General features: G+C 43.1%; 1 protein-coding gene across 7 annotated transcripts in view; it reads right to left on the minus strand.

Moving 5' to 3' along the window:
* LDB1 (LIM domain binding 1) overlaps nt 1–15,698 on the minus strand; it is a 154,833-nt gene extending 139,135 nt beyond the window's left edge. For 3 of the 7 annotated variants that reach the window (XM_044300065.1, XM_044300064.1, XM_044300060.1), the window contains exon 1: nt 15,459–15,694. In XM_044300065.1, the coding sequence (XP_044156000.1) occupies nt 15,459–15,483 (25 nt within the window). In that variant the 5' untranslated portion in view covers nt 15,484–15,694. Of the gene's footprint in view, nt 1–15,458 lie in introns of all 7 variants that reach the window. The other 4 variants (XM_044300067.1, XM_044300063.1, XM_044300062.1 and 1 more) reach the window with 3 other exon arrangements.
* Nucleotides 15,699–16,421: the final 723 nt, after the last annotated feature.

Raw genomic sequence — 16,421 nt, forward strand, 5'->3', positions numbered from 1 at the left:
ATGTTGCTGAGGGAAGCACTGGTCAGCCAGGAGAAATGTAGTATTATTTGGCAACTATTCAGATGAATGGCCATAGATCTAATACAAGGAACCTGAAGTCCTCCAAACATTCTTGCAGAGGGGCTCTCTGTTCTGGCTCCCATGTTGGAATTCCATTACACCTATGAAGACAAGGGCTGTCTTCATAAGTCATCCTCTTTAAGTGGACCCTTCATGAGACTATTGCTGGTCCTTCAATATGAAATTTGCACATAATTTGCCATATTTTGGCCCTAAACAAAAGAATTGGTGAGAGAGCTATTTTATGGGTGCACATGAACCCATTAGCTTCCCTTTTAGGGCCTATTACAGATGCCTAAGAGAATTACAGTGGTCCCTCAAGTTACAATATTAATTGGTTCCAGAAGGAACATTGTATGTTAAAACCATTGTAACTTGAGTAATCGGTTCCAAAGGCCCAAAATGTCATCCAAAAGAAGAGAAAATGAATATTTATGGAAAATAAGCAGATAACTAAGGCCTCTTTCACACTTGCGTTGTCCGGATCCGGCGTGTACTCCACTTGCCGGAATTACACGCCGGATCCGGAAAAACGCAAGTGTACTGAAAGCATTTGAAGACGGATCCGTCTTCAAAATGCTTTCAGTGTTACTATGGCAGCCAGGACGCTATTAAAGTCCTGGTTGCCATAGTAGGAGCGGGGAGCGGGGGAGTTGTATACTTACAGTCCGCGCGGCTCCCGGGGCGCTCCAGAATGACGTCAGAGTGCCCCATGCGCATGGATGACGTGCCATGCGATCACGTCATCCATGCGCTTGGGGCGCCCTGACGTCACTCTGGAGCGCCCCGGGAGCCGCACGGATGGTAAGTATGCTGCTCCCCCGCTCCACGCTACACTTTACCATGGCTGCCAGGACTTTAGCGTCCCGGCAGCCATGGTAACCATTGAGAAAAAGCTAAACGTCGGATCCGGCAATGCGCCGAAACGACGTTTAGCTTAAGGCCGGATCCGGATCAATGCCTTTCAATGGGCATTAATTCCGGATCCGGCCTTGCGGCAAGTCTTCAGGATTTTTGGCCGGAGCAAAAAGCGCAGCATGCTGCTGTATTTTCTCCGGCCAAAAGACGTTCCGTTCCGGAACTGAAGACATCCTGATGCATCCTGAACGGATTTCACTCCATTCAGAATGCATTAGGATAAAACTGATCAGGATTCTTCCGGCATAGAGCCCCGACGACGGAACTCTATGTCGGAAGAAAAGAACGCAAGTGTGAAAGAGCCCTAAGACAGTCCTTACATATAACAGTCAGGAATAGCTGCTAACTAGCAACCAATACAGCTTTTCTACCAGAGAAGTGACCTTGATTGGTTGGATCTGAGACTGACATTGTATGTTGAGTCTGGTTTCAATTTACGATGGGTCAGAAAAGACCATTGTATGTTGAAAATATTGTATCCTGAGGCCATTGTATCTTGAGGGATCATTGTAGTTTGAATCATATTTCCTACGAGGCTTCACACACCTCTTTTTTCAGCTGATACCCATGAAAGTATTCACCTAGATACTAGATACATAACTCCACCTAGTCACCCCCAATTAACATCTTTAAATGACTTTTCATATCTTGGATTGATGGATACAATCGTGTTTTCATTCAGCTACAATAAAAAAGAAGTAAAAAACATCTTGATTAAAAACCTCCTACCATTTCTGTGCATACAATGTTCCTATACAGCCTTATACAGTCATGTGAAAAAATTAGGACACCCTTTGAAAGCATGTGGTTTTTTGTAACATTTTTAATAAAAGGTTATTTCATCTCCGTTTCAACAATACAGAGAGATTAAAGTAATCCGACTAAACAAAGAAAACTGAAGAAAAGTCTTTTCAAGATCTTCTGTAAATGTCATTCTACAAAAATGCCTATTCTAACTGAGGAAAAAGATAGGACACCCTTGCCCCTAATAGCGAGTGTTACCTCCTTTGGCTGAAATAACTGCAGTGAGACGGTTCTTGTAGCCATCTACCAGTCTTCGACATCGGTCTGAGGAAATTTTACCCCACTCCTCAATGCAGAACTTTTTCAGCTGTGAGATGTTTGAGGGGTTTCTTGCACGTACAGCCCTTTTCAAGTCACCCCACAGCATCTCAATGGGATTCAAATCTGGACTTTGACTTGGCCATTCCAGGACTCTCCATTTCTTCTTTTTCAGCCAATCTTTGGTTGATTTACTAGTATGTTTTGGGTCATTGTCATGTTGCATGGTCCAGTTCCGCTTCAGCTTTAATTTTCTAACTGATGGTCTCACATGTTCTTCAAGCACCTTCTGATACACAGTAGAATTCATCGTGGATTCTATGATGGTGAGCTGACCAGGTCCTGCTGCAGCAAAGCAGCCCCAAACCATGACACTTCCACCTCCATGCTTCACAGTTGGTATGAGGTTCTTTTCTTGGAATGCTGTGTTTGGTTTACGCCAAACATGTCCTCTGCTGTTGTGTCCAAATAATTCAATTTTGGACTCATCTGTCCAAAGAACATTATTCCAGAAGTCCTGGTCTTTGTCAACTTTATCTCTGGCAAATGTCAGTCTGGCCTCGATGTTTCTCTTGGAAAGCAAAGGTTTCCTCCTTGCACACCTCCCATGCAAGTTAAACTTGTACAGTCTCTTTCTGATTGTAGAGGCATGTACTTCTACATCAACAGTAGCCAGAGCCTGCTGTAGTTCTCGAGATGACACTTTAGGGTTTTTGGAGACCTCTTTTAGCATCTTGCGGTCTGCTCTTGGGGTGAACTTGCTGGGGCGACCAGTCCTGGGCATGTTGGCAGTTGTTTTGAAAGCCCTCCACTTGTAGACTATCTTCCGGACAGTGGAATGGCTGATTTCAAAATCTTTTGAGATCTTTTTAAATCCCTTCCCAGACTCATAGGCTGCTACAATCTTTTTTCTGAAGTCCTCTGACAGCTCTTTTGCTCTCACCATGGTGCTCACTCTCACTTCAACAGTCAGGAGCACACCAAACTAAATGTCTGAGGTTTAAATAGGGCAAGCCTCATTCAACATGCAGAGTAACGATCTACTAATTATGTGCACCTGGTGTGATATACCTGTGTGAGATCTGAGCCAATTTAAGAGGGAATACATGTGAGGGTGTCCTATCTTTTTCCTCAGTAAGAATAGGCATTTTTGTAGAATGACATTTACAGAAGATCTGGAAAAGACTTTTCTTCAGTTTTCTTTGTTTAGTTGGATTACTTTAATCTCTCTGTATTGTTGAAACGGAGATGAAATAACCTTTTATTAAAAATGTTACAAAAAACCACATGCTTTCAAAGGGTGTCCTAATTTTTTCACATGACTGTATGTCTCCATGGTTACAGACTACAAACAAACCCTGTGTGTAGTCTGATCCACCATAAATACTCACTATCCATTGATCTGCTATTTTTTACCAACCAGCAAAATGCAATCTTTTAAAATGTATCTTTCTCAAGACACAGTCAATAAATATAACGCTTCCGCCATAATGCTGCCCTGAAATTGCTGTGTCCTAAAGATGTATGGGTCAAATTTTATGAGCCCAAAGTCCTGAATAAAGTAGTAATTTGGATTAGTATGTTGACAGAAGAATATAGGTATCATGTGCGCTTCTGCTGGGACCACATGTAAGCTTTCAAACTTCATCACAACCAATACTTGTTGGCTGTATTTCAGATCGGAGAAGCTGGCATAGCTTGCAGAATTTGATAATCCCCTCAGCTCATATAGAGATGACAGGTGGTACATCAGACTTCAGATACAGGAGATCCGGTGACGTGTCTTACATGGTTAAAAAGCATAACAGTGCTACCGCACAACGTATTTATTAACATGGGTGATCAGCCAGGGCTCCTCCGCCAGTCACTTGGAACAGTGTTATACTGTCAGATGAAAAGTCAACAGAAAAATATGAAGATGTCGGAGTTTTGGGCCAACTGTATGAGAACTCCAATTCTCTCATGAGAATATAAGCACAGTATAAACACTGTAGACATTTCTCCTTGGGGGCGTCACCCTGTAACCACCAAACAGCCCACAAAGTGCCCAAAAAATTGCCAGTCAGGTAGGCTGCAAGACAGCTCTTTTCCATAAGAACGAAAACTGTCTATCAAGTGCCACCTATAGGTGAAGACTTTCTTCTAGGTGAATCTCCAGCAGTAGAACTGGTGGCCACAACCAGTAGCCAACAGCCAACCAGAACCCTGTAATGCCCAGGAGCGAGAATTCCAAAACAGACTACAGATGGGTGTTTTTTTTTTTTATGGCCTGTCATGTAATAAAGGGGCTTTCCGATTGTTTTATGCAGATGACCTATCCTCAGTATCTGATTAGTGGGGGAGGGGGGCCACACGGTGAGCACAGCACCATATGTTGGATAGTGGCTGCATTTGGTATCACAGCTCAGCCACATTCTCATGAATGGGACTAAGCTGCACCTAGGCCATGTGACCGGTGAATGTGATGTCACTTCCCTAGGGTTCACACTTTAGTTATTTGGTCAGTTATTTCCATCAGATATTGAGAGCCAAAACCAGCAGTTAAGCCTCCACAGAGATCAAGTGTAATGATTTGATTTGCACCTATTATGTGTTTTTGACCAACACCTGGTTTTGGCTCAGAATAACTGATGAAAATAACTGACCAAATAATTAAAGTAAGACATGCAGATTTTCAGGAATGAGCGTTCGCAGGAATGTTCGTTCTCGACAATCTGCCCAAATATTGAGCAGTGTAAATCCACCTTTAGACTTGTTGAGAAGACTATCTCAGTTGGTTACGTATACCTCCCAAGTCTCTTTGTTCCCAAGATCAGTAGAGGTCCTAGTGGATGTACATTCATCAATGAGACCTATATGGCTTTTCCAGTTGAAAGAAGGTCCACCTAATGTATTGACATTGATGGGCAACCAATGGGTGCCATTTTTCATATTGGACTCTTACACAGTAGTTGTAGATGTTGGAGTTAGGGCAAACTCCACTTACAACGTTTCTCTCTTTGAGGATATAAGCACAGTATAAACACTGTAGATATTTCTCCTTGGGGGCATCACCCTGTAACTACCCAACAGCCCTCAAAGTGCCCTAGAAATCGCCAGTCAGGTAGGCTGCAAGATCCAATAGTTAATCTAATATATCTCATTAGCAGAATCTCCATGATCCACTTGCCACCCTTGGAAAAGGTTCTTCCCAAATATTCAGCCTTACAATCCAATCATAAATTAGTAGCCTATGGAAAGTATGACCCATTTTTAATTTTACTTCCTTGTCTACTTTTCTGCAAATAAAATTGACCAAAACTGGGCCAAACAACGTATCTCAGACGCAAATCATAGACTACTTTAGAAATGTTGGTTTAGTCCATAAACTGGTCAAGAAGACCATTGATATGAGGTCTAGTACATTATTCCCATCAAGGATGGAGCACAGATTTCATATCCTCCATGGGAAGGGCTTACTTTTGACCTGCCAAATAGACTGGGGGCAGGGAGATGACAACTGCTTTCACCACATTTGTGGTTTCGAAAGTTGGTTGTCACTATTCAAGCACAGTCAACCACTGTTCAGACCAAACAGGTCTATAGAGGTAGAAGATTTTTCATATGTAAATGGAGTTGCCCTTTAAATCATTTTCATTGTAGGGATCCTGATATAGAGTTGCCAGGCATTGAATCAGCCTGAAAGTCTTGTTTTTCTTCTCACACACCATCAGCTCCGGGAGATATATATAGACACTGGGAACTCAGCTTCCCCTTTCCTATTCAGTACACTGAGAATACTGGAAGTTCGGAAGTAAGAAGACTGCCCGTCTATCTAATCTGATCTCTTACTAAAAAGCCATGACTGTGGGAATCTGATCAGTGCTGACACCACTGAAAAACACACCATACACCTGCATCCAGTGGAGATAATTCATTTTAGGGCATTTCATGTGATGTCGCAATCAATGACCAGGAAACAGTGAAATCATCAAGTGCCATCAAGGTCAATGCATAATATTCAGAGACAGCTTCATTAAAGAAATGATTTGAGTCTTGGTGAAATAATATACAGTTAAATGATGTGCCTAAACTGTCTGAGCGGTGGAAGTCCAATCACTCTGCTACAATAAGGTGGTAAAGTGCTGTGCCACCTTGACTTCTGATAGTTTGGTGGTGTTTATGTGACTATCCAACTAGGGGCACATTTATTAAGACCGGCGTTTTAGACGCCGGTCTTAATAAGCCCTATAGTTGGCGGTGAATCACCGAAGTTATGTGGAGGCGCCGGCCTCTACATAACTTCAGAGTGTCCACTGCCGATTCTAAATATAAGACAGCTTCCTTGCTGTCTTACATTTTGACCATTTTCTAGGCCTAAACCAGGCTGGCCCATCTCCTTCCCTGCCCCCACGCCATTTTTAGACCTGGCGTGAGCAGGGAGTAAGTTTCAAAAAGTGGCGTATATCTAGTCATAAATGATCCCCGTAATGTCTTCAAAGATATTGCAGTTTTCACAGAGAACACAATACTACCAGTTATTGTTCTGTAGCTCACTTTTCGGCTTTGCTGTATAGACTGGGACACCATGAGCAGAGTCATCTCATCATTAGAGAGTGGGAGAGTTTGTGACAGCCCTATTGTACTGCTGGAAGCCTAGTTAAGACCAAATACATAGTTAAAAGGGTTGTCATATAATTAGGATGGATGTCCAACCACTGTGCTATGCCACCTCTGCTCCTGATGGTTTGTTGGTGTTTTTTATGTGACTACCCACATAATTTCTTTAAAAATATTGCCGTTTTCACACTGGCCACTAGAGAACAAAATAGGCTGCCAGTTCATGTTCTGTAGCACACTTTTTAGCTTTTCTGTATAGACTGTGACAGAATGAGCAGAGTCATCTCCTCATTAGAGGGTAGGAGAGTTAATGACAGCCCTACTGTACTGATAGAGGCCTAGTTAAGACAAGTTAACATACACGATTAAAGAGGTTGTCATATAATTAGGATAGATGCCCAACCACTGTGCTACAATAAGGTGGAAAAGTGCTGTGCCGTCTCATCTCCTGGTGGTTTGATGGTGTTTTTTATGTGACTACCCACATAATTTCTTTAAAAATATTGCTGTTTTCACACTGGCCACTAGAGAACACACTGTACTGTCAGTTTCTGTTCTGTACATCACTTTTCAGCTTTGCTGTATAGACTGGGATAGAATGAGCAGAGTCATGTCATCAATAGATTGCGGGAGAGTTAATGACAGTCCTATTGTAGTGCTGGAGTCCTAGTTAAGGTAGGATTTAGCCTACTCAAAGAAGGCTCTGTATTCAGTTCCCTTGACACTCCCTGGTCACTTGAGGAAGAGGCCATGTCCTATCACTGTGACATTTCTCTGTCAATTTACTCCCATTGATTGCAGTGCCAACATCCTTATTTTTAATCAGATCTTCCACCCTTTACATCTTGTATTTGTGTACAAGAATAAATGTTAACAAGAATAAAGTGTTAACTTAGCGAGAGCGTGCAGATGTCTGGTGGTAAGACATCATGGCTTTCAGGGACTGCCCAGCTCTTAAGACTGCTGGGCTGGAATGATCATAGTATTCTCTATGGGCCAGGCCAAGATGCCTGATACCAGATGTAGTCTAATGCCCTGGTCGTCTTCCAGATGAATAATTAAAAGCAAAAAAGAAGCGCTGTTTTTTTTTTGCGACAACCGTCAAACCTTTTTTTTTTTGCAGACATCAGAGATGGGCTGCTGCTCGCAGACAAAATGTGATTTGAAACAATATGCCAGGAGACGCCCGTGACGTGAGGCTCTTTGAATGCTGAGTCCCTGTGGGATTGATTAGTGAGCGATTTTTGAGGAATTTCTCCTGGATCAGCTTGCTTTGTCTTTCGCACAGAACAACACGGAAAAAAAAATGTCGGCGTTAACTTGGGGAGGATCCACAATAAACTAGAAGTGCAGTCTTTGTCTTATTGGACTTGACTTCTCCCAGCAGAAATACATTTAGATATATATGTTTGTCGGGCTTAATAAAGTTCAGAGTTCTGTATTAAATTGAGGCCTTGGCTTGGAAAAAAGTAGGTGAAAGGCTACAGAAAATGTTGGAAAATTGCTTCCACAAAGTGGGCAAATAAAGTTACATAATTTAAAGTGAAATTCCAAGCAAATTTTAAAATGGAGCTACTAGGGTCGTAACACAGCGGGGCTCACAAATTCTTTCACTTAAGGGCTCATTCAGACGGCCGTATGCTGTCCGCAAAAATGCGAATCAGTTTTTTTGGTGAACAGTTCTGCATGTCCGCAAAAAAAAAAAGCATTGCATTCTGCATTTTTGTGGACCCATAGACTTCAAGTGTAAGACATGATTTATTTGTTTTGCGGAGCCATAGAACAGAAGAAAAGGGACAAATAGAAGTGAATGGGTCCGCATATAATCCGCAAAAAAACGGATCCGCATTTTAGCGGACAGCATACAGTCGTCTAAATAAATCCTAAGATTCCAAGCTGCTCTATAGACTATAGGTCCCTATCACCGTAGGGAAATAACAACATGGCTGCATGTGACTGGAATTTGTCTCCTTCTGTAACATCACTTCCTGCTTTGCAGCTATTGGCTAAAGCTGCACCACACAGACTTCCTGTTCAGCCCGCCCCTCTATGTACTGTGCACATAATACCAAGAGATCTGTGGTCCATTCAGGTAGTTTGCCCGCTTTTTTTTTTTGTACCTGAAATGGAGAAGGAAGATCTCTGTATTACCAATATAAGGGGGGTTTACACCATCATAAAAAAATATGGCTGCTTTCCTCCCAAAACAGCGCCAACCATGTTCACAGGTTATGTGTGGTATTGCAGCTTAGCCCTATTCATTTCAATGGAGCTCAGCTTCAATACCTAATGCAGCCCATGGTCAGGCGTAGTGCAGTTTCTGAAAGAAAGCAGACATGTTTTTGTACACTGTACAATCCCTTTAAAACACCAATGCATGTTTTGCTTTTAAAGGGGTTGTCCAGATTTGTGTCACTGCTGAAGCCAGTCATTTTCTACAGTGCTGCTCATGACCCTGTCCATCCAGAAGTTTAAAGCACAGGAGTCAGAAGACCAGTGAATGGACCCAGGGAGATGGAATGGAGTAGTCGAGAGCAGATGGCTATGGAATTTTCAACAGGTACAACACGCTGCTGCGCAGTTAAAGATGTCCCCAAGCTCGACACTACAACATTCTGTCTACCCTTAGTCACCACTAGGGGGAGCTGACTGAAGGCAAATGTAATGCATGCAGTCAGCTCCCTCTAGTGGTGACTGCAGGCAGCCAGAATGTTATCTTCTACCTCTATGGCAATGGGAAAGGAAGCAGGGAATCTTATAAAGAGTAAATTCAGAATTTCTCCCATAAAAAACTGCTGAGATGACGCATTTTATAACCGTGCCCAGTATGTGTACGTGCACTGATTCTGCATGGTACAGTTATCCCCGTCACTGAACATGGCATCTGCTCTATGAAGGACTGAGTTTATTCCCCGTGGTTTTTTTAATATGAATGCCATCCTATGTGTATCATAAATAGGTCATGATTTCCAGTAACCTCAGAAGTTTGTTGGCTATACTGGATACTGGTTTTGTTCTATAGACAGGATTTCTATTTTTTAATATGGTTACAGTAACACATCCTTGAAGACGACGCTGTAAACAGAATTTAAAATAGAATCTGTAAAAGCTTCCGCCAGGACTGCAAGTAAAGCAGAGCCCCGTCTGCCCGGGACAAGGAGATGAGAGCTTTTTAAAGCAGGCGTCTGTGGGTCCTGAACAGAAGAGCAGACCTCGCCGTCCACGGATAACAACGTATAGGACCCATCACTCATAACTACACCGCCTGATGATATAGAGATAGATAGATATGAGATAGATAGATAGATAGATAGATAGATAGATAGATAGCTATGGGATAGATAGATAGATAGATAGATAGATAGATAGATAGATAGATAGATAGATATGAGATAGATAGATAGATAGATAGATAGATAGATAGATAGATAGATAGATAGATATAGAGGTAGATAGATAGATAGATAGATAGATAGATATAGATAGATAATAGATATAGAGGCAGATAGATACTAGATAGATAGATATGAGATAGATAGGATAAGATATAAAAATAGATAGATAGATAGATAGATATGGGATAGATAGATAGATAGATAGATAGATATAGAGGTAGGTAGATAGATAGATATAGAGATAGATAGATAGATAGATAGATAGATAGATAATAGATAGATAGATAATAGATAGATAGATAGATAGATAGATAGATAGATAGATAGATAGATAGATATAGAGATAGATAGATAGATAGATAGATAGATATAGAGATAGATAGATATATAGGTAGATAGATAGATAGATAGATAGATAGATATAGAGATAGATAGATAATAGATAGATATAGAGATAGATACTAAGATAGATAGATATGAGATATATAGATAGACAGGATAAGATATAAAGATAGATAGATAGATAGATATGAAAAAGATATATAGATATCATAGATAGATAGCTATACTGTAAATAGATAGACAGATAGAAGAATGGAAACACTCTTTTTTACGTCAGGAGAGGCTGACGCTCTCTCTTACTTGTCTCATGGACTCCAATCAGATGGCTCATAAAGGGGTCCTCCAGTCTAATGTTATAGCGTACCACTAGGATAGGGGGTCCAACCTCTGAGAATTAACAATGGACTAAGCTCCCTTTAGTTTCTTCCATACTCAGCACGCGCTCCCAGCCACCACTGTGCCAGGAATGAGAACACATCCGACCGCAGGTGACTTTGTATCCGAGAACAGCAGTGTCAACCATTACAGAGATTAAATGAATGGGTACCATTTCCAGTTTAATACGAAACAAAACCTTCTAACAATAAAGGCAACCTAGTGATCATCTGATATAGGTTTGGATTCAGGAACCCCCAGCGATCAGATCCTGCGGCTGGCCATAGGTTTCCCCTGCAGTGGCCACTACAAGGCAAATATGGTATTACATGTTGCTCCATAAAAATGACTTAGGTCAGGTCCTCCAGAGTATGGCCTCTTGCACACGACCGTGTGCCCCCCGTGGTCGTATTGCGGTACGCATACGGCGGGTCCGCAATACACTGGGCACCGGCCGTGTGCATTCCGCATTCGCTTGAATGGGTCTGCAAATCCGGAGATACGGAACGTAAGCACTACGGAGTACGGACTCAAGTGAATGGGGTCGCGATACGCATGCGGCATCCCCACGGTCGTTGCCCGTGCATTGCGGTCTGCAATTTGCGGTCCGCAGCAGGGGCACGGCCAGCACACGTTCGTATGCAAGAGGCCTGAGAGCCACTTGCTGTTACTGTTACGAGCTCTCGCCTTTGGGGCACCCCACTTCATGGCATCCATATGCTCTAACAGAGCATATGGATGGGGTTGTCTTCATGACACAAACCCTTTAAGATACCGATCTATCGAATACTGTTTGGCTTTTGGTATATTCACTGTAACAGTAAAAGGTAGAATTAAGCCATTTATTTACTCTGTGTCCTATTTCAGATAAGCTCTTACACAAACAATCTCAGCCAGAGGTGACAGACTCCGGTTTGGGCGTGAAGTTCACACATAATAATGAATCCTTTTTTTGGTTGTTTTTTTGTTGTTGTTTTTTTATTTCCCATTAAAAACTGCAAAAATCTAGTACGCTGAGTCTTAAGTGTTACTATGATTTCTAATGATTTGTCTATCGGACACAAAGACAGCAAAAAAAGACCTCAATCCACAATTGGGGGCACAATTTTATATGGCAGTGTACCTCCTCCAGTGTCCTCCTGACCTATGGCCATTAAAGGAGTTAAGATCACCCATATTGGGGCATTTTTAAGTAGTAGAGGGGGATCCACATTCAGAAAATGAGCCATATCAGACGCCTACACAGAATGTCCTTCTCTCTGGAGGACCGGGCCGGTCTGTAAGTTACATGAACAGTACAAGTTGAATGGAAAAAGTGCAATGCTTCATTTCACCCGTGGTGGCGCTGCAGGAGAATTAAACACTCCAGCACAGATTACAGCTGATCTCTGGGAGGCCCAGCAATCTGCATTCAGATACACTTAAAAAATTATGGCAAAAAGTGGTCAACCAGTTTAGTCATTTAGGTGATGACCTGTATCATTATGTTAAAGTGAGCAACCCCTTTAGGGAAATTTTGTAGGTATATCTGCTCACAGTGTCTCTTAAAGGCTTATATATGGATGACCCTTTCCAACAGGTGATCGGCAGGGATGCTAGGAATCGGACCCCCACAATCAAGTATTGATGACCTATCCTCAAGAGCAAGGTGGCCCCTTCTAGCAGCTGATTGCTGGGTATTCCGCAGTCGGACCCCCACTGATCAGAAATCAATGCTTCATCCTAAGGATAGGCCATCAATTCTTAAGTCCCGGACAACCCTTGTTAGCTAACCATACACACTAGATGAACATCTGCCAGACCAGCTGATGCTGGTGGGACCGGCCAACCATCTAAATCAGGCATGCTCAACCTGCGGCCCTCCAGCTGTTGCAAAACTACAACTCCCAGCATGCCCAGACAGCCTACTGCAAGGCATGGTGGGAGTTGTCGTTTTACAACAGCTGGAGGGCCATAGGTTGGGCATCACTGATCTAAGGCTTACTGACTTCCCCCAGGGAAGGGCACTGAGAAAGCTCTTGTTGCATACTGAATATGGAAGCCAGGATGACACGCTAAACGGCTTTGTCTCCTGCAGCAAAATTTCATACCCAGACATTGGGTAGTCCATGCTACTGTAACAAAACGCAATCTTACACTGAATGACAGTTCTACAATATATTAACCTCTTTACAATGGGAGGTACAAGTGCCCAATTTTCCTGCAGCACTTCCAGAGGAGAAATGAAGCATTACACCAGTCCTGCTGAAATCCATGGACAGACTGGGTCCTCCAGAGCAAAGGGGTGCTTCTTATAGCCACTCTGGGCTCTGGCTAATAGATGAGGGTCCTGAATGGGAGACCCCCTCCTCTATTAACCAGACAACCCCTTTAAACTTGTGACCCTCCAGTAATTTAATGATATAATGGGGTAATGTTTAAAAAGCACCGGGGCAACAAATTACTGGAAGGGCGACATTGAAATACGGCAGAGAACCAGATATCAGGTATTACACCCCTTCTTAGGCACAACCATCACTTTTCCGAAATGAGGATGTAGACTTTTTGCCTCGTGTGATACATTTATGTATAAGCAAGTCCTTAGGATAGGCCATCAATATCAAATCAGTTGGTGTCCAACTCTTGGCGCCCCTGTCACCGATCGCCCTATTCAATGGACTCTCTCCATTGTTTACGTGGGGCTGTCAACCTGTACTTAGTAGCGGTGATGCAGGGTATTGAAACTTTGCCCAGGTTAAATCAATGGGACAAAGATCCAATATCCTGAACCGACACTACTACATGCACGACGTGTAGGTATCCAACCCTCTGTAAGCAATGAATAGGCTGCAGCACTAGCGCAAGCACCACGGCTGATCGGTGGACGTGCCACGAGTCCTCACCACCAATCTGATATTAATGGCCTTTCCTGAAAATAGGCCATCAATATCCTGATCCTGTATCCTCAGTTCTCCAGTTCCCGTTTCTTAGTCATTATAGGGATCTTCTGTTCAGGACCCTCATCTTGAGACCAGTGGGAAGGGAAAAAGCATCTACAGGGCACCCATCCTGACCTGCATTATACAGACAACCCAGTCAACTGAAATGGGTACTGTGTAATACTTTATTTCCCCTGTGGTGGCGCTGCAGGAAAAAATGAACACTTTTTACTAGGTTTCCCCAGAGATTACAGCTGATCGCTGGGGATCTCAGCAGAAGGAAACTTTGTGATCATCTTATTGTCAAGGTACAAGAAGGAATTGCCTGGAGAACTCCTTTAAGGTCTTGTAGCATGAACTCCAAGTGGTAAACAGACCCTTCACTATAGAAACAAATACACTTTAGACCAAAACGTCAACCCAAAACCTGTGAGAAATTTACCGATATCATGGTGACAGACATAACCGTGACGGGTCCTGCCCCAGATCTATTTCTATCATCAAAACGTTGTGCAAAGTCCTCCCCAGCTGATTGTGGTGTTATTGAGACCACAACATCCGTCACAGCTCTTCGCTCTGATCTAAGGAAACCACCAGGGGGGCAAGATTCACAAGAAAAAGAGTCCAGATCCAAAAAGTTGCCCTTGTTTATATTAATAAGCCAAAAGATATTTGTTTACAGTGATATTGGAAGCATTACTGTATAAAAGGTGATACAATGTATCCATCTGATCTCCAAAACAAACACAGAGTAACAGCGTTTCCATAGAGTTTAGTCTCACGGGAGGTGGGGGGGGGGGGGTGTTGTGAAAGACAGACAGTCCCCTACTTAAACCCCCTCACCCCCACCCCCCTATTCAGCAGCTACAGCATTAAATGACCTGCTAATGTTTTTCTGTCTTTTCTTAAAGATGTTGCTAATGAGTCCCTGCAGATATGAGCGCAGTGCACACCGCTCCGGGAAGGTGTCCTTGCAAACGACGACAAGAAATATGTATCCCCACACAAAATGTGCGCCCGTCTGCAATAATTCCACTTGCTTCTTCACATCCAGACAGCAAAGCTACATTGACTTAAAGTGAATCTCTGCAATCCTTCGGCAATAACCAGCAGCCTTACAGTAATACCTATGGGATCACCCTTTTAGGTTTTTCAGCACCGAGGTGATCAACAGGCAGGCGAAGGACGCTCAGGTACCTTGCCTCTCCAGCACTGTAGGAGTTAACTTAGAATAGCACTAAGAAAGAAACGCACAAGCATGTCATTCAAACTAGGTCCAAAATGGGTCTTTCACTGACGACAGGACTGGCAGCAACCTTTAGTAACCCCTGGAGGGTCATAGTATTTGGGGAGGGGGGTAAGTGGATATTGACCTAGAGAAGGGAAATAAGTAACGCTCCTCTGTGGAGCCTATAATCAGCCCAAATGACAATATCTGTTCACGTCATTCAATCTGTGGAGCCTACAATCAGCCCAATTGACAATATCTGTTCGCGTCATTCAATCAGGGCTCAGAAACGAGCTCGTCGCCATCACCCCATGACCTAAGGTCAAAAGTCCAGAGGCACTTCTGATTGGCTGACATTTAGGAACTCTGGGAATGTTTATCCGTCGCCCACACCAGGTAAAAAAATAAAGCAGGTACTTTTTGCAAATTCAAGAAAATACAAAATACAACAAAAAAAAAGGCCTCGACTCCTTGCAGCAAAAACCCAACGGATCTTGACTTCATTAATTGCAAGTTAATTAACAAAAGCAAAAGAAGAAGAAGCAGAAGAAGAGCACTTACCAGGACATGCGCAACCCACTGACATCTTCACATGCCTGGCGTGGAGACGAGCAGGTACTGGTTGCCCACAGCAAAGGCTCCTGGCATAAAATGCCCTTGTGAGATCTCAAAGAACAAAACAAGCCCCCCGAAAAAGCAGAAATTGGGCCTCAGAGGAAGCAGGCAGAAGGAATTTTATTCTGTCTCTGTATGTGTGCTTGTGTGTGTGTGTCTCCCTCTCTCTCCCTCTCGCTCTCTCTCTCTGCTGGCAGTACTGTGGTTTATTAATATGCTAATTGCAATGCTAGTGGGAGGAGAGAGAGCTTGTCAAAGTGACCTGAGTGAAAGAGAGAGGGAGAGAAAAGCGAGAGAGAGAGAGAGCGAGAGAGAGAGAGAGAGAGAGAAGAAGATAGAATGGGTGCAATGAATAGCAAGCATGTGACGCACTTCCACATACATACATATATAGACGGGTCTATACGTATAGGGTAATATAGGGGGGGGGGGTTGCATTGACATGCTGATTGCACCCTTGATAAGTAAGACATGTCTGACTGGAGAGGACGACTGGCAGACGGGGAGAAGCGGTTGTCGGAGTCCTGCACTGAGACATACTGCATCACAGAGTGTTCTCCTCAGTTACATACTGTGTTGTAACACAGGCTGACAGACACAGACAGGCAGCGCACACGCCACAGCAAAGACAGAGACGGAGAGGGGGATAGAAAAAAAAAAAAAAGAAAAAAAAGAGGCTACGGAGACATAAGAAACGTGCAAAAAAGAGCAAAACGCCAGCAAGGCTCAGCCGCACCACACTTGATAGTGATATCTGTTTTTGTAACAAAGCAGAAAATTAATGCAGAGTTTGGGTAACGTCCAAGCAGTTTTACGACGGCTCTGATGGCATGTCGACCCAGTGGCAATGCCCACCGCTAATGCACGCGCACACATTAAAGGATTTCAAGCGGAGGTCGGCAGCCAAAA

Source organism: Bufo gargarizans, chromosome 6 (assembly GCF_014858855.1).
Source record: "Bufo gargarizans isolate SCDJY-AF-19 chromosome 6, ASM1485885v1, whole genome shotgun sequence".
NCBI lineage: Eukaryota > Metazoa > Chordata > Amphibia > Anura > Bufonidae > Bufo > Bufo gargarizans.